The sequence below is a fragment of the Hemiscyllium ocellatum genome, chromosome 2 (assembly GCF_020745735.1).
Source record: "Hemiscyllium ocellatum isolate sHemOce1 chromosome 2, sHemOce1.pat.X.cur, whole genome shotgun sequence".
Taxonomy (NCBI): Eukaryota; Metazoa; Chordata; class Chondrichthyes; order Orectolobiformes; family Hemiscylliidae; genus Hemiscyllium; species Hemiscyllium ocellatum.
In genome coordinates, this window is record NC_083402.1 from 152,439,114 (window position 1) to 152,459,517 (window position 20,404).

General features: G+C 39.0%; 1 protein-coding gene across 3 annotated transcripts in view; it reads left to right on the forward strand.

Annotated features, from left to right (window-relative positions):
* Positions 1 to 20,404, forward strand: part of LOC132829666 (A disintegrin and metalloproteinase with thrombospondin motifs 19-like) — a 520,482-nt gene that overhangs the window by 44,424 nt on the left and 455,654 nt on the right. For all 3 annotated transcript variants that reach the window (XM_060847015.1, XM_060847030.1, XM_060847023.1), the window contains exon 7: positions 2,563 to 2,606. In XM_060847015.1, coding sequence (XP_060702998.1) covers positions 2,563 to 2,606 — 44 coding nt within the window. The remainder of the gene's footprint in view (positions 1 to 2,562; positions 2,607 to 20,404) is intronic.

Below are 20,404 nucleotides of genomic sequence, written 5' to 3' on the forward strand. Positions count from 1 at the left end.
CTGTCTAGATTGCTCCTTGTCCTTCATAGCTAGCCTAAACAATTCAATATTGTGATCACTGTTCATTAAATGTTTCCCAACTAACATTTGTTGCATCTCATCTCCTAGAAGCAGTTCCAGCATTATGCCTGATGTGTTGGAAACATACTGATCATGATCAAGTGTTTCTCTTGAAGATTCAGAAACACTTCTCTATCTCTGTCCTTTTCACTACTCCAATGCAATCTATGTCAGAATAACTGGATTCTCCCACTATCACCAACTTACAACTTCTGCATCTCTCTGTAATTTTCCTGTAAATTCTGTCCTCTGTTTCTTTTGCACCAGGTTGTGCTGTATTCAATGGTGCCTCAAATGTCTGAGTTAAGAAACTGGATAGATTCGCTCTTTAACCCCTACAGAATATCCTCACTCTCCTCCCTTCCATGTTCTCCATTATCAATCGTTGTTGTGAACTTGGTTACAATTCACAGAAAAACTTTGTCATTAATTGTTATAACTGAAAGAATGTTTCTACTTTTTCTTTGAATTTTGTCTTTCAGTTACTTAGGTTAATTATTAGATTATAACATTCTGCAGTTTACTTGAATCAGTAAGGTGTTTCAATTATTTCATGGATATGAATTCTTCAATCTTTTTATCCTGTCAGCAGCATAAAAAGTAACATTTAATTTTTTAAAAATTTTTACTAATCACCTTATTCAGGGATGTTATTTCTGGAGCAGGTGAGACTTGAACCTGGGCATCCTGGTCCAAGGATAGGGACTCTACCTCTGCACCACAATTGCTGTCCAGTATTATTTTTGCAAAAGCCTTTTTAAAATTTAAATTTAGATGCCATGTTAAGCCCAATTTGGTCAATATTTTAATTTGCCCTATGTTAATTCAGAGGTTCCAGTTAAATGTGAGTGGAAGCTAACAAAGTTGCTAAGAGATTTTTGCTGGGATTGACTTGAAAGGTAAAGGGAATGCAGTACACATGTATTTCGAGAGGTGCTGTGAGGATGGTGGTTGGAGAGGCCTTCTCAAAAGGGCAACCCATGCTACTGGAAGGGCATTCCATGAACCACAAGATGCCCAATCAGGACAGATGTACCTATCCTTCCCTCTCCCTGAACCAGGTGCTTGTGGTCAGCCACTCCAGATGATAAAGTAACCAGCAGGAAGAGACCTTGTCTGACCATGATCACTACCAATGGAAGGGTAGCCGGGGGGGCCCACAATATCCCTTACTATTGGTAAAATATCACTGACCGGGCTTGGCACTATATGGGCCTCCCCTTCCATCCCTACTCCTGGAGCTGTTCAAAATTCCAGCTGAGATTGTGGCTAGGGCCAAATAATTTCAGCTGAATAACTTGATCCAGACTATTTTCAACTTCATAAAGCCATAAGAAACTTGAGGTTGAGTTAGTAAATTTTTGGAAGTCAATGTTTAGACAACAGTTAATGGGCTGTGCACAGTTGTGAATGTCTCTTTATAGAAAGGACATTAAAGCACAAAGTGTGTACAGTGTAGATTCATCAGAATAGCACCAGTTATAGAACATTTGAGGACAGACTGAGAAATACAGGACCAGTTTTACTGGAGCAGAGAACACTAAGAGAAAACTAAATGAAGAGTTTTAAAGTTATGAAGAATTTTAACAGGCTAATGAATGAGTATTTGGTCTAGTTTAGGAATCTGTGACAAAAAGAGTGAGGTGTGGGAGACAAAGGAATGGAGGTCTAGAAATATCTCTTTACTTCAAGAGTTATTAGAATGTGGAATGCATTGGTATGGGGAGTGTGTGAGAAAAACAGCACATAACTTTACAGGAAAAGTGGAGAAGCATTTGAAACAATTGATGATACAAGTTTGAGGTAAAAGCAATGTCATAATACTGTCAGAAAGAACTGGCAGAAATAATTAACTAAAATAGCTCTTTCTGCGCTTTACACTTCTGTGCTGTTGGACAAAATAAATACTTGCCAAAATAACTATTTTGAGCTTCAAATATATACACAGACTTATATTGTGTTTTTTACCTAATCTTCCAAAACTAATCTGTGATTTTTATGCTGTTCAATTGGGGTTTCCAGGACTCGCTGCTGTAATCGGCAAATTTGAGCTAGGCCACTTAGAATTCTTACACACAAAGATAAATGGGAATCTGGAACACTCCTCCTAAATGTCTGTTGGTGCTGAATCTACGGAAGATTTCAGGACTGAACTTTTCATTTTCCTGTAGGTAAAATTATTGATGGAATGTTGCCATGGTGTAATAGTGTGGCAGAAAAAGGGCTATTGTGGAGCAATGGTATGTAAACAAGTTGATTATGAAAATAACGAGAATAGCAGCAAGGTGTTAAGAGGCTGATTGATCAATAGTCTTTCCCGTGAATGTATTTATCGTTAACAACAACTTTCTTGATGAGGACTTGAACACTGTTACATTGGTGAGTAACTGATAGTGTGTTAGATTGTAACGATTAGAATATAAATTAATCTTGAAGCAGTTATTGATACTTTTCTCTGATAGCTTTTCAAAAATATGTTTTGTGACTTTGTCCTTTTTTTAGGAAGGATTTTTGTGTACAGAAAGATGAACCCTGTGACACTGTTGGTAAGCATGACTATGTGAACATGTTGAGCATTTAATAGATGCATGGTGTAGATTTACTTTTGAATTTTAAGTTTGTGATGTTGCTGTTCTATAGCATACAAAATATTTGATAAACAAGATGAAGATTTATGATGTATACTAGGGTACAACCAAATCATAAATACATTTATGAAGAACAGGTTTGTTACATTTAAATGTACAAAGACAATCTTTGCCCTTTTTTATTTTTGGCAAAATGCCAAGCAACACTATTCTGATTTAGAATTATTCATGATAAACGAAGCACAATTGTTAAGCTTGCATGCAAATGTGCAACTGGAGACTGGAGTCTTTATGATAAAATATGATCCAACAGTGATGGCGACTTTAATTGGAACAATTTCCTTATTGGAGCCAAGATTTAATTGTTACTTTTGTGTAAGAATTGGCCAAAATCACACTTGAATATTTCCTGTATAACAAAGGACTTTTTTCAGCCACATGTAAATCAAATAAAATCATTGGCTATATTTCAGGGATTATCTACCTGCACTTTGTGTGCATTGTAAATTTTCCTTGATTGGAGGATATTCTCTGACATTCCTGTTCAGCTTGAGAAAGAAAAGTGTCAATACTTTAACATTTCAGAAACTGAATAACTTAAACATTTTTTTATTGGATTTATTTCGAAAGTTGCTAGATGGTCAGAATAAAATGATGCTTTGAAGAGTTTTCTGTACCATCTAGATAGGAAACAGTCATTGCAATGTAAAAGCATAAGTCAGTTTGTCATCTGCAAACTAAAAGTCCAATTAATACAGTAGGATAATGTAAAATTGCATGTTTAGAATTCTATATTTCATCTGCTTTGTCTATTGTATATCAAGGGACCTTCCTACTAACTGATATCAAATTAATACAATGTTTAATTTTTCAGTCTCTGAAATGTGAGAAAGCTAATGCCATGACTGTTGTTTATAACTGACCATCAGTTTTATGGACATGGCAGAAAATGTGATTCTAAATTACGGTGCTCAGTGTCAGTCATTGCTTTATTGTCTTTTTTTTAATTGGCAAGAGGAATATTGGGCTGGAACTAAAGAGAATGAGGGGAAATAATTATCGATATTGGAAACATCTCAGTTGATTATACAAATTCCTAAACTTCTCTTGGTCTTAATCTGAATTATTTATTTCTGAAGCAGGCATTCATGCACAATCGCCGTGGCCTACAATACAGCCTACAATCTTTCTGTATTTAAAAGATTAATGTTGATGGTTGTATGGTATCTGTGGCAGATTAGATTATAGTTTGGGTTTGCAGTTTAAATAACTTTTTGAACTAGAACTGAAGCTTGCATGTTTTTTTTACCCCATAATGCTTGGAGTAAGATAAGCTAAACTTAGTGAAGTAAATTCTGACTTTAGATTACCTTTGATTTCTGATTTAATGTGAAATGTGTGTCAGGTTCACCATTGTGTGTTTTACACTAATCCCACACAATCTGATTGCCCGTTGCATTCTGGAGTGGATGATGTTTAATGACCAAGGGTTTAGCCCTGTTTGGCACTGTTGAATAGAGGTGGCTATGAACCATTCGGAACTGGCCACAGGCAGACTGGAATAAGTCATCAGCAGAGGGATTGAATTCAAGAGTTGTGAAGTGATGTTGCAGCTGTACAGGACCTTGGTTAGGCCACATTTGGAGTACTGTGTGCAGTTCTGGTCGCCTCACTTTAGGAAAGATGTGGAAGCTTTGGAGAGGGTGCAAAGAAGATTTACCAGGATGTTGCCTGGAATGGAGAATAGGTCGTACGAGGATAGGTTGAGAGTTCTCGGCCTTTTCTCATTGGAACGGCGAAGGATGAGGGGTGACTTGATAGAGGTTTATAAGATGATCAGAGGAATAGATAGAGTAGACAGTCAGAAACTTTTTCCCCGGGTACAACAGAGTGTTACAAGGGGACATAAATTTAAGGTGAAGGGTGGAAGGTATAGGGGAGATGTCAGGGGTGGGTTCTTTACCCAGAGAGTGGTGGGGGCATGGAATGCACTGCCCGTGGGAGTGGTAGAGTCAGAATCATTGGCGACCTTTAAGCGGCAATTGGATAGGTGCTTAATCTAGGATAGATGTTCGGCACAACATCGTGGGCCGAAGGGCCTGTTCTGTGCTGTATTGTTCTATGTTCTATGTTCATCCCAAAGTCAACCTGATCAGGGGCCATTGGTTTAATTTAAACCAGATGAGGTGAACTACAAAACATAACCAAGCAGCTCAACAAAGAACCAGTGTTGGTGTTTGGTCTGCTGCATTGTTGGCAGTGGCCTGAAAGGTAGGATACGGGAATGATAAAAACATTTGGGAGAGAATGGGGAGATTGAGAGAGTAAAAAGTGAGGTCTGCAGATGCTGGAGATCACAGCTGAAAATGTGCTGCTGGTTAAAGCACAGCAGGTCAGGCAGCATCCAAGGAACAGGAGATTCGACGTTTCGGGCCAGAGCCCTTCATCAGGAATGAGGAGAGGGTGGCAGGCAGGCTAAGATAAAAGGTAGGGAGGAGGGACTTGGGGGAGGGGCGATGGAGATGTGATAGGTGGAAGGAGGTCAAGGTGAGGGTGATAGGCCGGAGTGGGGTGGGGGCGGAGAGGTCAGGAAGAGGATTGCAGGTTAGGAGGGCGGTGCTGAGTTCAAGGGAATCGATTGAGACAAGGTGGGGGGAGGGGAAATGAGGAAACTGGAGAAATCTGATTGAGAGAGAGCTAAGTGAACAGTTTAGGGAGTGTTATCAGAAAAGGAGGAGAGATGATGAGGAAGAGTTAATTTAGAACGATCAAGAGGTTTGTGGATGACACAAATTGGTCGGGTGGAAAATAATGAGGAAGTCAACCGTGAATATCAACAGACTGGACAGCTGGGCAAACATTGGCAAATGGAATTAAAAGTGGAAAAGTATGAGGTGTTGCACTTAGGGAGGGCTAACAAGTCAGGGGATTGTACTGAGTGGTAGGAGCCTGGCAAGTATTGAAAGTCTGAGGATTGTTGTGACCATATCCACAGATCCCTGAAGGCAGCATGGCAGGTGGATAAGGTGGTTAGAGGCATATGAGATACTTGTTTTTGTCAGCTGAGGCATAAAATACACAATCAGGGACATTCTGCTGGAATAATGTAAAACACTGATTGTGCCTCGAAATACTGTAAAGCATCACACTATAGGAAGGAAGTGATCACACAAGAGAGGGTGCAGAGGAGATTCACCAGGATGCTGCCTGGGCTGGAGAGTCTGATTAACAAGAACGATTGGATATAAGAGGATTTTGTTTCCTTAAAGCAGCAGAAGTCAAGAGGAGACTTGGTAGAGGTGTACAAGATTGAGGGGTATGGATAGGGTGAGGCACTTTACCCATTAGTAAGAGGGTCAATAAACAGGGGGTGCAGATTTGAGGTAGGAGATAGAAGCCTAAGATGAATGTTTAGAAAAATTATTTTATCCAAAGTGTGGTGGGAGTCTGGAACCTATTGTCCTTTAAACCATCATAACATTAAAGCGGTAATTAGATATTCAGTAGCATTGCCATAACTCCCAGGGCAATGGGCTACAGATGACAATGGAGTTAGTGTATTCAGGTCTTTGTTGATCAGCGCAGACGTAGATCGCCAAAGGAGGCCTCTCTCTGTCCTGTCAGCATTTGAGTCTGAGTAAAACCAATAACTCCTTGGCATTGCTGTAGAGAAAGCTACAACACCTGCATTTTGACCTTCACATTTACATGAATATTTTACAGTAATCTCACCTTTTTAAGTGGCACTTTTTGTAGACTGTCGATTAGAGTGCACAAGGATCATTTAAGACTTCTCAGTTTTAGTACTAGGACCTCAAATAAGCATCCAAGTCCCAAAGTTCTTGCACTATTTCAGATTTGAACCTCCACACACTGATCTTGTTCAGTATTTAGCAGTGTGGAGTATCGCATGCATTGCAGAATGTAATCAGTGTGCCTGTCCTAACCACCGTTTTGGAAACTTGGGTATCTAGTTTGCAGTTAAATCATACAGTTGGTTCTGTTATAACACAATAGTTCTGTTCTTATGCAATCCTGTGTTATGTGAAAATCGCGTAATACCAGCATCATTTAAACTAATGTGGCCTAAGTTACATTATAACCAATACATGCTTTAAAAGTTCACACTTTAGAAAGAGTGGCTCCAATTTGACAATCGTGTTATAGCGAATTTGCGTTAATGAAACATGTGTTAAAGCAGAACGCCCTGTAGTTTGTATCACCATGACCATTTCTAGTTCATAATATGTATAGTACTCTTGTTCATCCACCACTGCTCAGAAACAGTTAAATATTGAACTTTCCAAAAATACCAGTTACTGACTAGCGAGATTGAATTTCTCTTATTTAAATTTGAAGTATGGTATTCTGAAGGTAGAGACAGACAGTGAAACTAATGGCCCATTTGGCCCATTAGAGCAAAGTAGCAGCAACAGTCATCAAAATGAAAGAATTTGAGTTTTTAAAGTTTTATTCAACCTTGTCTAATCCACTTAAGGAGAATATGGATAGTTTCCGAGACGCGCATTATCCTCTATCGTCAAAACAAAAAGATTGTTGAAAGCAGCACAATAACTATGGCTTTAATAAATCCTCAAGATTAAATATCCTCCCTGTAGAATTTAGTGTGTTTAGCCTGGGCTATTCTTGGGCTGGCACAGTAGTTGAGAGATCAGACAGGAGGTGGTGGGATGGTTGGAGGGTCTGAGGATGGATGGAGGGGTGAAGGTGTCCATAGTTCAGTTTGTTACCAAAGAAGGAAAAAGGTGCTTCCATGCAGCAGTGTTAGTTTCAGGATAGTTACATATTGCCAGGTCCTTATGCGTTCCACCCTCCGCAAGTCTGATAATAGATCCCAACTTTTGTGAAACTATGAGGCAAGTTTAGGTACCTTGATATTACAGTGAGGTTCAATGTAAGTCAGGCGGTTCATATTACAAAATATAAGTGCAGATCCTCAAAAGTAGTGTGTGTTTGCTGCAATGTTAAACATTTCAAAGTGCCTTGAGGTTTCATGAGAAAGTTCCAACTCTATACTTAACTTACATCTTTAAGGAAAAGTAATAAAATCTTGTTGAAGCTGATAATAGCTATAAAAAAAAGCTGTGACCTAAAACAATTCTTCAAGCCCCTAATGTGTTTCACTAAGGAAAAGATTTGAGCATGCAAAGGCAAATCATTTTATAATTGTTCAGCATTTGGCTTTCTTTGCTTTCTTGCTATCACAATTTACTTTGTCTTGAGAAGACCTGGAGTCAATGGTTTGGAGTGGAGTTTGAAGTGAATGGTTTGGAGTGGAGTTTGAAGTGAATGGTTTGGAGTGGAGTTACTTATTTTCGATCCATCCAGCTGTTTGGCTTTGGCCCTCTCTTCATTAAATGCATCTCTGCCTTTTAAGTGAGTCTTCGGCAGTCATTAACATCAATGAGGTCATTTTCCAGCCCTTTAGGCTACAAGGAGGAACCTTGTGGATAGTTCCCATTTATGGCACGGTACAGGACAACAGGCTGGTATTCCCATCACAGAATAATGTTCAGATGCTGTGTTTTATCAAGTTTGATGATTCTCAGATTATCCTTACATTTTTGCTGCATGTGTTTGTCTCTTTTCTGCCACTTGTTAATATGTGCAATCATTTGAGGTAATTCAGAAATAATGACCATGAGTTTACAGTGTACAAACTCGAAACTTTTGAAATCTTGTCTAGGTGAAGGATCAGAAAACTTGCAAGTCAGATAACAGGATTTGAAAAAGTCAATGAATGTAAATGTGCAAAGATATATGAAGTATTCAGGACCATTTGAAAGGAAATTTGCTGTCACTCTGGGAGAAAGAAACACTAACAATATGACTGTTGTTACAAGAGTGAACAATGGAACCTATTTGTCTGTCCTGGCTCAACATTGTAAAGTTGTCTCAGACTCTACACTCGTGAGCTTCTTGTAACACTATTCTATGGAGAACACCTGAATCTCACCAGTTAGACATCGCTCTCGTAGAGTATGCTTCAAAGATCTCATTTTTTTCCTAATATGCTCCAAATAGAACTTTTATAATATTCTCTTCTAGCTTTGAGTTCTGATTGCCGTTTCACTATAATGTCATTTAGGTGTGATGGGAGTCGTACTTACTCTGAAATTTTAGTCAGCCTCTGTCCTTTGTGAGTTTAAAACTTGTGACATAAAAGGCAGGAGCTCAATTGCTTCCTTTTGAGGCAAAAATACCAGGGAGGAACAGTGCTAGGACTTACGTTGAGAGTTGGTGCAACTGGGCATTGTAGAAATTGTGTGTCAAGTGATTTGAGAAATATCAGTGGGTGAATGTGGGTCCATGAAGAAGTAATTTTGACCACTAAAGGCATTAAAACAAAATACCTATGTTTATATAATAACTCTGGATAAATAAATATAAAATATCGATATGTGTTAAATCAGATCAACCACCTTAGAAATGACTAGCCGGGGCGATGGGAAGCATTGGAGTCCTTTCCTCTCCCGCACTTGTGAACATTTACAACCGACATGCGGCTGTTGATTGTCCATTCTAACACATCTACCCACTGTCGACTGTCCATTCTAATACGTCTACCCACTGTCCTATGGAAGTTAGATTCCTTTCCATTTTGCCCCCTCAATCTCAGTGGAGTGAACGCTGGAAGACAAGAATTGAAGCAATCCCGATCTAATTGATTGTTGATCCAATCATTTATATTAGTGTTTGTCTAGAACTATGGAGACCTGTTGCTATTTGATTTAATCAGATAATGGAAAGAAACTTTCTGGTTTTCTAACAATGCATGAATGTTTCAAGAAAATGATGAAAGGTTCTAAAATTCAGAAGAATATATCTGAGCTATCGTGTACAAAAGTTGTGCAACTCATGGTTCAACTGTAATTTTCTAGCACCTAAAGTAACTGTGCCCCTGGGACTCGCTTGGAAATTGTTAAGGCTAGACAGCAGACTATTAGTGTGATTTCTTGTAACTTTCAATAGCTAGTCTTGCATTAAATCTGCGAAGTTACAAATCAGTTTCAGTCATATAGTATAGATATTAAAAGAAGCTAATATATCTCAATCATTACAGAGTTCTCAAAAGTCTTTGAATAGGAGACTGTGAACTGAAATTATGTGCGCCTACAAAATATTTGGCGTTTTAAGCATGAAATGAGGTGATTTCAGAATAAGAACACAGATTTCAAAATGAGGTTTGATTGTTAAAATTTATTTTGTGCAATATAGACTAAATAAGAAAGACTTTTGCTTTTATATCATACTTTTAATATCCCTGGAATGTCCCCAAAGCATTTTCAGCCAATGAAGAACTTTTAAAATACAGTAGCATAGATAATGTAATGGCCAATTTGCACATATTCATGTCCCACAATGTGGTAAATGACCTGTTTTAATGACATTGAATGAGAATTAACTATTGAACAACCCATCAGAAGAGCTTTTTATTCACATAATGTTATGACAGTTTAGATTCATCAGAAAGGCTCTGGGTACATTGGGGCTCCTAAGGTGAGTAGCTCAAGTTGGACATTTTCCTGTATTTGATGCATCTGTATTGGGAGAGAAAATATGCACAGACTGGTATACACTCTGCTCTGGAGGGGTGGGTCTGGCCTGCTGCCCCGGACACCGTGTTGTAACTTTTAAAACTATTTGTGGGATATGTGCGTTGCTGCCAAAGATAGCATTTATTGTCCAAACCTAACTGGCCCCAAGTCACCTTCTTGCACAGCAGCATTATACAGTGAAGGTATATCCATGGTTGTGGTAGAAAGGAGTTCCAGGATTTTGACCCAGCAATGCTGAAAGAATGGAATTATTTTACCACTGCAGGATGGTGTTAGATTACAGGCAGTGGGATTCTCCACTGTCTTTCTGGATAGTACAGGTCAGAGTTTGTGGTGCATTTGAAGAAACACTGGAAACGATGGAGGTGGTTTCCATTGGAGGTTTCAAAAGGAAGCTGCATTTTCATTTGAAAGTGATGAATGTAGAGGAATGTGGAGAGAGGGCTGGAGAATGGGACTAACTGGGGAACTCTTTCTGGAGCTAGTATGAATTCGACGAGTCAAATGGCCTCCTTCTATAAACAGCCACCCTATGTCATTTATGAGCCAATAGAGGCACCTGGAGAAAGATGAATGAGAAGCAACAGTCTAACCAATGAATTGTTTCCATAACTGTCTTGAAAAGAATGCAACTTTAAAAGAAGGGTTTTGTGATTTACACATGAAAGAAGTGAAACTATCACTGTATTCTAACAGATGAAAGGCTTAACAGACAATCAATTTTTCAATGTATAATTTCAGTTACATCACGCTGCAAATTCTTGCTATAAATTCTGTTACGATCGAGCCCTCCACAATCACCTGATGAAGGAGCATCGCTCCGAAAGCTAGTGTGCTTCCAATTAAACCTGTTGGACTATAATCTGGCGTTGTGTGATTTTTAACTTTGTCTTGAACAGAAACTACTGAATTTCTTTCCCAGTTTTTCCTTTTGTCCATAACACCCAGATTTTCTTTCTTTTTACATGTGTATATACAATATATACATTAAATTCTCTGCATCTGCAAAATCACGAATCATGAATTCGCTTATCTGTGCCAAAAAATAAGGAACAATAAAAATTGCATATCCTTGATTTTTAAAATCTCTTTTTAACAAACTTCACGCTTACATCTTTTATCATTTACACGTATTCTCAGGAATGGAACCCTTGCAGATGCAGACGAATACCTGTTTTATGTTTAAAACCAGGAGACCTGTATGGCGATGGCTCATAATTAATTATAATGAGCAATCATTTTTGTTATGTATAGAAACCTGATCCATGTTTTCGGTCTAGCTGAATCTGAAAATGAGTTAAATTGGGGTATCTTTGCATAATTTTAAAAATCTTGTAACTTTTATGACAAGTCTGAGAAATGGTGAGGCTTGATTCCCATTACCTCAGTCATGCATGACAATTTTCAGTGACCTCTTTTCGAGAAACCAATCCAGACGTATTTACAAAAAAAGAAATAAATCCACTTTCCACAATCTTTCAATACTTAAGTCCTGTGAGCAATATTAAAAATAAAGTATCTTTGTAGCCATCTTGACAACTCTTGTCAGATTTTAAAGTTTTTCCTGCACAGCATTAGTGTTCTTGAAGCAACAGTCCTAGCATTGACTTCCAATGTTACTGCTTTCCAACAACTCCTGAGCCTTATGCATAATTTCCTGTGGATTCAGGATATCTCACTTGTTTGTGTCTTGCATCAAACCCTCCTGTGCATCATCAGAAATGCTAGCTCTCACATATCAGCCATTCTTATAAGTGTTACACCGTACACTCGCTTTTCAGAAAGCTCCCACTGTTTGTTTGTTTGTTTGTTTGTTGAGGCACTTTGTAACCTTAAGTAGTTACAGGCTGCTCATGGTATCTGGTTGCCTGCTGATGTGTGGTGCCAATGAACAATGTAGTGCTGTGTTCACACAGCAAGCACTTCCAACAGCAGGAAATAGAATGTTACCTTGCTGGTTGCAGCACATTGAATGGACATGGGTGAATGAGACAGTGCAATCCTTCTGTCTATTTTAAGGTATTGAACATTTTAATCCTCTGTGTTTTAGTTCTACCAGTGTCAATGTTTTGACATTTCACCAAAACTGTAACAAAGCTTTTAGTGCCAACACTTATTATTGTTCATGTGTAGAACACTGTGTAGAATGGAATGTGTAGACAACATAATGTTGATGGTTGTTAAATTTTTATAAGTAAGATTTTTTTGAAATGGACGGACTTAAAATTAGAAGTAGGTTTATTGTTATGTGTGCTCACATTCCAAAAGACCAGGAATACAGTGAAAATGGACAATGTCACCAAATGGGTAGAAAGCTTGGAGTCCAGGTTCATAGCTCCTTGAAAGTGGAGTTGCAGGTAGATAGGATAGTGAAGATAGTGCTTGGTGTGCTTTCCTTTATTGGTCAGTGCATTGAGTATAGGAGTTGGGAGGCTGTACGGGACATTGGTTAGACCACTGTTGGAATATTGTGTGCAATTCTGGTCACCTTCCTGTCGGAAAGATGTTGTGAAACTTGAAAGAGTTCAGAAAAGACTTACAAGGATGTTGCCAGGGTCGGAGAATTTGAGCAACAGGGAGAGGCTGAACAGGATGGGGCTGTTTTTTCCTGGAGAATTGGAGGTGAGAGGTGACATTATAAAGGTTTATAAAATCATGAGGGGCATGCATAAGGTGAATAGACAAGGTCTTTTCCCTGGGTATGGGAGTCCAGAACTAGAGGGCATAGGTTCAAAGTCAGAGGGGAAAAATTTAAAAGGGACCTAAGTAGCAACTTTTTCTCAGAGAGTGGTATGTGTACAGAATGAGCTGCCAGAGGAAGTGGTGGAGGCTGGTACAATTATAACATTTAATAGGCATTTGGATGGGTATATGAACAGGAAGGGTTTGGAGGGATATGGGCCAAGTGCTGGCAAATGGGATTAGATTAATTTCGGATATCATGTCAGCATGGACAAGTTGGACTGAAGGTTCTGTTTCTCTGTGTACATTTCTGACTCTATGACTGTAAAACTGTAAAAGCAGATGGATGCCCAGGTAGGCTTTGAGTTTGGATGTGCAATTTCACACAAAAATATTCACAACCTCAGTCAGCTAGTTTAAGGACATGGTTCAGAGTGGCCACAGCATTTTATTTTGATAGGAAGAGAGGAAAACCTGACTGAGTCATCGTAACCAGTTTCCAAACGTTCCCAAGGTCTAGCTGTGAAACACCATTGATGGATGGCTGGGAGCATGTTTCTAGTCTAATGTCTTCATTAGGGAAGCTTAACTCCTAACGAAGGGAGTATAAGGCAAGTATATTAATCATCATATAAATAAGTGAAGAGAAATAATTCTAAATAAGAGAATAAAGGAGTAATAACAAAACAGAATTGTTCATATCAACAAGTAAGATCTTTCAATTATCACATTGTATTTTTCTTTTTTTTGTGACTTAAGAAATGTAATTTTTTTTCTCTCTATTCTAAAGCTGCTGTCTTGCTTTGAATTAATACACCAGTAAGCTAGTCTACAGTTGTCTTGTTGAAATGGCCTTTATTTACATGAAATAGAATTTCCTCCCCATCACTATGATTCTTTACTTCTGACCCCCTTTTACCTGCTTCTTACATAATAGATACCATTACAGCTTAAGTTTATCCTTTATCCTCTTCTGGTGAACAGGCTTTGAATTACAACTTTGATTCTGATTCTGTCTCCACAAATGCTGACTATTTCAAGTGTTTTCTGATTTTAGTTTAGATGATCTGTATCTTTTATTTGTTTTGAGCTAGAGAGTTTACCAAAGGTTTGATTGCGAAGGCCTCACAAGGCACCATCCACTTAAATTACTTGGGTGTTGTTGCAGGGCTGGTTTTATCACGACAAACATATACAAACTCTTTGACTTTCACCGTTACTAGAGTCCCAATGTGCTGTGATTTCACTCACCATCTGATAATTGCCCTATTTGGTTTTGCTGGACCGTATGCTAATGTGAGGCTGAGTAACTGAATATAATCAAGAAGGAGATACATTTTTAGATTTCAAAGGCGTCGAGGGGTGTGGGGAGAGTAAGAAAATGGCGGAGTAGGAATATGGGATTGGATGGTGGAGTAGGTTGGAAGGGTTGAATGATGTGCTACTGCTGCTGTGTTTTATGTTTCTCTGTCCTCACACAAACAATTTCTGTTATTTTGTTCAAGTGCATACTCATAAAGCTGCATCAGTCTTTCTCCAGCAAGGAAAGGCATTGTACTTTATTCTTCAGTCACTCCAGTAAATTCAACACAAAATATTTGCATTATTGATAAGGAGACACTTGATAGGCTTGCATTGTTTTCTTTAAAGCAGAGAAGACTGAGATGAGGCTTGTTGGGGTGTTTAAGAATATGAGAGGTATAGACAGGGTGAATAGAGAGCAGATTGGTTGAGGGGTCAATCACAAAGCAGCATAGTTTTAGGGTAAGGTGCAGGAGATTGAGGAGATTTTGGGAAGTAAAATGTTTTTGCTCAACTGTTAGTGGGAATCTGGAATACATTGCCTGGGAAGGTAGTGGAGGTTGGAAACTTTACAAACTTTAAAAGAAAAATTGGACAAGCACTTCAAATGTTGTAACATTCAACGGTATGGGACAAGTGCAGGAAATTAGGATTAGGGCACCTTTATTGGTAGCTAGGTCAATGCAGACTCAATGAGCCAATTGACCTTTTCTATGTTGTATAAATCTATAATATATTGGCAGAAGTTGATAAACAGTCATAAATTTGTCCTTCTAGAAATTAGCGGTTACTGGAGTTGGAGTAGCATTGTTGAGTTGTTACAGTGCATCTTGAAGATGGTAAACATGGCTGCCCCTGTGCATTGATGATTCAGTGAATGAATACTGATGGTAGTGGGTGGGGAGCCAGTCAAGCAGGCTGCTGTGTCCTGGATGGTGTCAAATTTCTTTAGTGTCATTGGAGATGGACCAATCCAGGCAAGTGAGAAGTATTCCATCACACTCCTGACTTATTCCTTGTCGGTGGAGGACAGGCTTTGGGGAGTCAGGAGGTGAGTTGCATGTTGCAGAACTCCCAGCCTCTGACCTGCTCTTGTAGTCACTGTCTTAATTGTGATTCCAGTTCTGTTTCTGATCAGTTATAAATCCCAGAATATGAATAGGTATCACATGTTAACAGTATAGTAAGTACATTAGACCATGTATTCTGCATTTCTTGTAAAATCATTCTAAAGATATAAATTTATGGTTCCTTCAGAAATAGCAATTTGAGAAAATGTTGCCCCTCTGTACCGGATTGAGTGACTCTTACCCAGAACTGAGGAAGAGTTACTTATACAGAAGCGTTATGTCTGATTTCTGTTCTCAGATGCTGCCAGACCTGTTGAACTTTTCCAGCAATTTCTGATTTTTGTCTCTGATTTACAGCATCCAGAGTTCTCTTGTTTCCCATTATGTTTACTATCTGACTGTCAGAAAGGGCTGAATCTTACAGATTTGGCCAAAGAAATTGCGTTGCGTTATTTAGGTTGTCTCCATGTGTCCTAGAAGGATTTCTCACTATATTTGATGAGACTTACTTCATGAACTATCAAATGGCATGTCTCACATTTGATTTCCACCCTGTCTTACCACCTGCTGTTCCTGGATTAACTCGCAACGCAGGGACAACCTGCTCCAGGTCCAGCTTTGGAAGCCAATGGTGCATCAGGATGAGTATTGACAATTTATAGCTGCCCAGCACAGTTGACCTGGACATCGCAGTCTGGGGATATCTGCACCACTATTTACAGTCAGGGAACTGGAGTTCCTGGTGGTTGGAGTGGTGCTCGTGCAGACCTTCACTCCCCACCACGGCGAGTGGTCCTGGGTCTCCATCAGTCCTTGTGTGCAGCTGATGAGCCCAATACTAGAGCCACATCTCCCACCTGGCTGGTGTTGCCGAGACGTGGAAGTGGTTCTTGGCCTTAGGTTCACTGGGATTCCCATCTCTGGTTTCTTTTCCATACTTACACTCGCTGACAAGTGTTCTCAAAGAATCCAATCTCTTCACACTGGAAAAGAATATCCTTTCCTGTCACTTAGAGCTTCCTCTAAGTCGGTTTTTCTGACTGAGGGTCTCCCATTGTTGGTGTGTATGTTACCTTTCTTGAGGGAAGTCTTTAGGGAATCTTTGAAATGTTTTCCTTGTTCTCTCATTCGAGTGCCTTCTCTGAGCTGGACATTTCAGTCATGTTCCAGATATAAAATTGAGCCAAATATTGAATTGTGAATTTGATTTACATTCCACAGGAGATTGTTGTGAGAAGGCTTTATAATGAGCCAATCTCACCTGAATGGCATTATCTTGTGGGAATTATGACAATCAAGAAGACAGGTGATCGAACTATAGGTGATGGAGATTTCACTGTACCATTGTTACTGTAGCACCACTAAGGCCAGTTTCCAAATCAGTATAATGATGTTGAAAGTTAAAGTTGGTGTTGTGTAATATTTAACTTTGTACACTTAACCTATTATTTTTAAAAGTACAAAACTCAGTTCACCACGTCGCTTATTATTTTTATCACCATCACTGCATTGCAATGTTACGCAAATCAAAATACTGTCTCCAGACAGCACTCTCATTTGGAGGGCCAAATCCTCAAGTGCACTTAGTCTTTTTCAAGTAGACACACAAACAGATTTCACAAACCCACCATTATACCTTACTGAAATTCTAGTGGCAACCTTGCTAATTTTTCACTTTGTGTTTGTTATTTTTTTCTTTTCTTTCTGCAGTGCTATAACTGGTGAATGTCAATTTCAGGAAAACAGTTCATGGTTTTGAACTTTCAGTGTGGAAGTTGCTCAGGAATGCCCTCAGAAAATCTATTAAAATCTTTACTGATGATCATTTTTCCCCACATCTGTTGTGCAGTTGTGGAATTCACATTTGACAAATAAAAGCAGTGCAAGAGAACACAAACTGGTATGAAAGTGGGCCATTCTTCTTATGTAGATAAGAAAATCTAGGGTTGAGCTTTAATCTCCTGTGAACTTGAGCACATAGTTTACAGACACGGAACCGAGGAAGGAAGGGAAGGCATTTTATGCAGCTGAGTTTTTTTAATTACCATTGCATTACCCTTTTATTCTTGGGGATCCCCAGGCAGGATATCTAAGCTGTTTATACTTGAAGTAGGTATTACTGTGAAATTATCAAACAAATGAGGTAACAGGGCCATAAACTTTTTTTTTGCCTTATTTTCCTCTACGTACCAAATACATTCCAGTTCAAAAGGCACTCCTCAATAGCTGACTGTCAGCCTTCTGCTCGGTTATACTTAGAATTGTGGGTCTCTCAGAACCTGGTGCCATGGAGGTGTTTGCTCAATAAAGAAGGTGGATTGGTGCTGATGGATGTTTTCCTCAGTATTTATACAAATTGTGTGACGCCCCATGATCAGCAGTGATTGCTACTAACTTAAACCTGTTACACATGCAGTATTGTCTGAATTTCTATATTCAATTCTGAGTGACAACACTACCACAGGGCAGGGCCAGTCTGAGAAAACACTAATTCACTGAAGCTGGAAATCTAGGTAGTTCAGATGACATTAAGAATCCCACATGTCATGTGCACTCAGTTATTTCAGTTCAGAGTGGAAAGAGAGTGGATAAAGTCAGGGCTCCAGTCACTTGATGAATGTTCAGTCTGTGCAACTTCAGAGTTATATAAATAGAAATACATGTTTGCATTTTGCATGAACTTCCCTTAAATTACCTCATCAGATCGAACTTTCAGCTTCAGCAGAAGTTGGACATTCTGCTTGGTATCGTAATAGAGACCTATATTTTAGACACATTATAATTTGGAACAAAACAGAAATTGCTAGAAAAACTCAGGAGTGGCAGCATCCTTGAAGAGAAAGCAGGTTAATGTCTTGGGCTCAGTGGCCATTCAATAGAACTCTTCTGAAATGTTAACTGTGCTTTCTCCTCACTGATGCTGCCAGATATGCTGAGTTTCTCCAGCAATTTCTGCTTTTGTTTCAGATCTCCATCATCCACAGTTATTTCTTTCACTTCATAATTTGGGTTGGGGAAGATTTAACATTCTGTAGTCCCAATTCAGATAGGAAGTGATATGTCCCAAATTAGATTCTCTATTTAACATCATTTCTGTATTTCATTTTTGTTTCTTCTTTGTACAATTCAGTATTTATATTTGGGCAGAAAAATTGAACTCTGACCCCCTGTGCACTTCTAACCTCATTTTGTTTAGTTATTTGTGGAAAAGGGTTGGGATCCCCAAATCCAGATTCACCAGATCAGAGTGAGATAGGGCACAAAAAAGAAGAAACCTATTTGTCAGATTTCAGGAGCTCAATGCATCAAGAAGCCAAGTATATGAGTTGTGATTGGGTTCATGGGTTGAACTGTGTAGGTTGAAAACATATTGACCAGTAAAGTCAAGAAAATATTGTTTTATGAATGAATAAATACTAAAATGATATATAAGAAAACACTTGGGGTGGCACTGTGGCTCAGTGGTTAGCACTGCTGCCTCACAGTACCAGGGACCCAGGTTCGATTCCAGCCTCAGGTGACTGTCTCTGTGGAGTTTGCACATTCTCCCGGTGTCTGTGTGGGTTTCCTCCAGGTGGGCCGGTTTCCTCCCACAGTCCAAAGGTGTGCGGGTGAGGTAAATTGGCCATGCTAAATTGCCCATAGTGTTCAGGGATGTGTGGGTTAGGTGTATTAGTCAGCGGTAAACGTATGGGTGGGTCACTCTTCAGAGATCGGTGTGGACTTGCTGTGCCAAATGGCCTGTTTCTACACTGTAGGGAATCTAATCAAAAACTACGGCTGATAAAAGCCGGAAAAGGTGATGTATGTTAGAACAAGGAAGACACAGGAGTGATTCTTAAATAATACATTGCACCTGTTTCCACGAAGAGAATGATGGTTTGGAGATTGTTGCTGAAGATGATACCAATATTGGATGGTATAAACTTTGTGGAGAAAACGTGATATTTAATATGCTTGTACTTGAAAGTGGACACATCACCTCGACATGTACCACATGCTACCAAGATAAGCAAAAAAAGAAATGGCTGACACTGTGTTATTGTCTAATCCTCTCTGCCTACAGACGTGGAGTCAGAGCACTGGAGTTCTGCTGTTTAACATTAAAGGAGGGGATGAGCATATTTATTTATAGCTATTTCACGTAACTTTAGTAATGGCAAAATTATTGAAAAAAGTTCTGGGAAATAGTATAAATTGCCATTTCGTAATGTATTTGCTCGAAGGCATGGAGTTAAGAACATGTCATATTGGACTAATTTATTGCATTTGTAGTCAACATGAATTTTAGCAAGACTTTTGACAAGTTTCTTTGTAGCAGATTGGTTAGAACCTTATAAACTCAAGGGATCTATGAGAAAGTGGCAAGTTGCATCCAAAATTGGCTTTGTATGTCTGAAGGTTGGCTCCAGTTGCATTCTGCAGGGCTCAGTACTCAATACTCTCATACTTTGTATATTTCAATGATATTAACTTAATTTTACATTGTATGATTGTTGTAGACCTGTATTCATTTCCTTAATACCAATGCAATTTAAAGCAAGTGGGTTCTATGAGGACAAACTGTCCACTCGGTAGACTTGAAAAGTAAGTCCATTAAGTTCAATCATTAATCTTCGTCAGTAGTCTATACTGTGTTACCTGATCTCAGCTTAGGCATTGGTATGTTGACTATGAATATGCTCCATACCACTGTGTTGTAAAAGAAAGAAAGTCTTCTAAAACTCCACCAGGTACCAGATCTGGGAGGGTTTTAAAAAATATTTATGGTGATCAGGGCAGGCTGGAGCTCAGAGGTTGAATAATCTGTGACTGCTTGTGCATGAATAATGACCAAAGCATCTGAGAACCTTCCTGCAAACAAAGGGTCAATTATTTAAAGAAATGTGGGGAGAGGGGAAAAAAGGTAAGGAAACAGCGTACTACGAAGGTATGGTCATGAGAATAATCCGCACAATAACCCACACAAGGCTCACATTGTGCACTATAGTCAATGGAGCCGTGAAGTAGTCATTGAAAACAAGCAATCATTTGAAAATAAAGATTGATGTGTTGAATGTCGTCAACAATTCTGATTGTTGCAGAAAGTTTTTCTTACCAAAAAACTATCTTTAATCTGTGT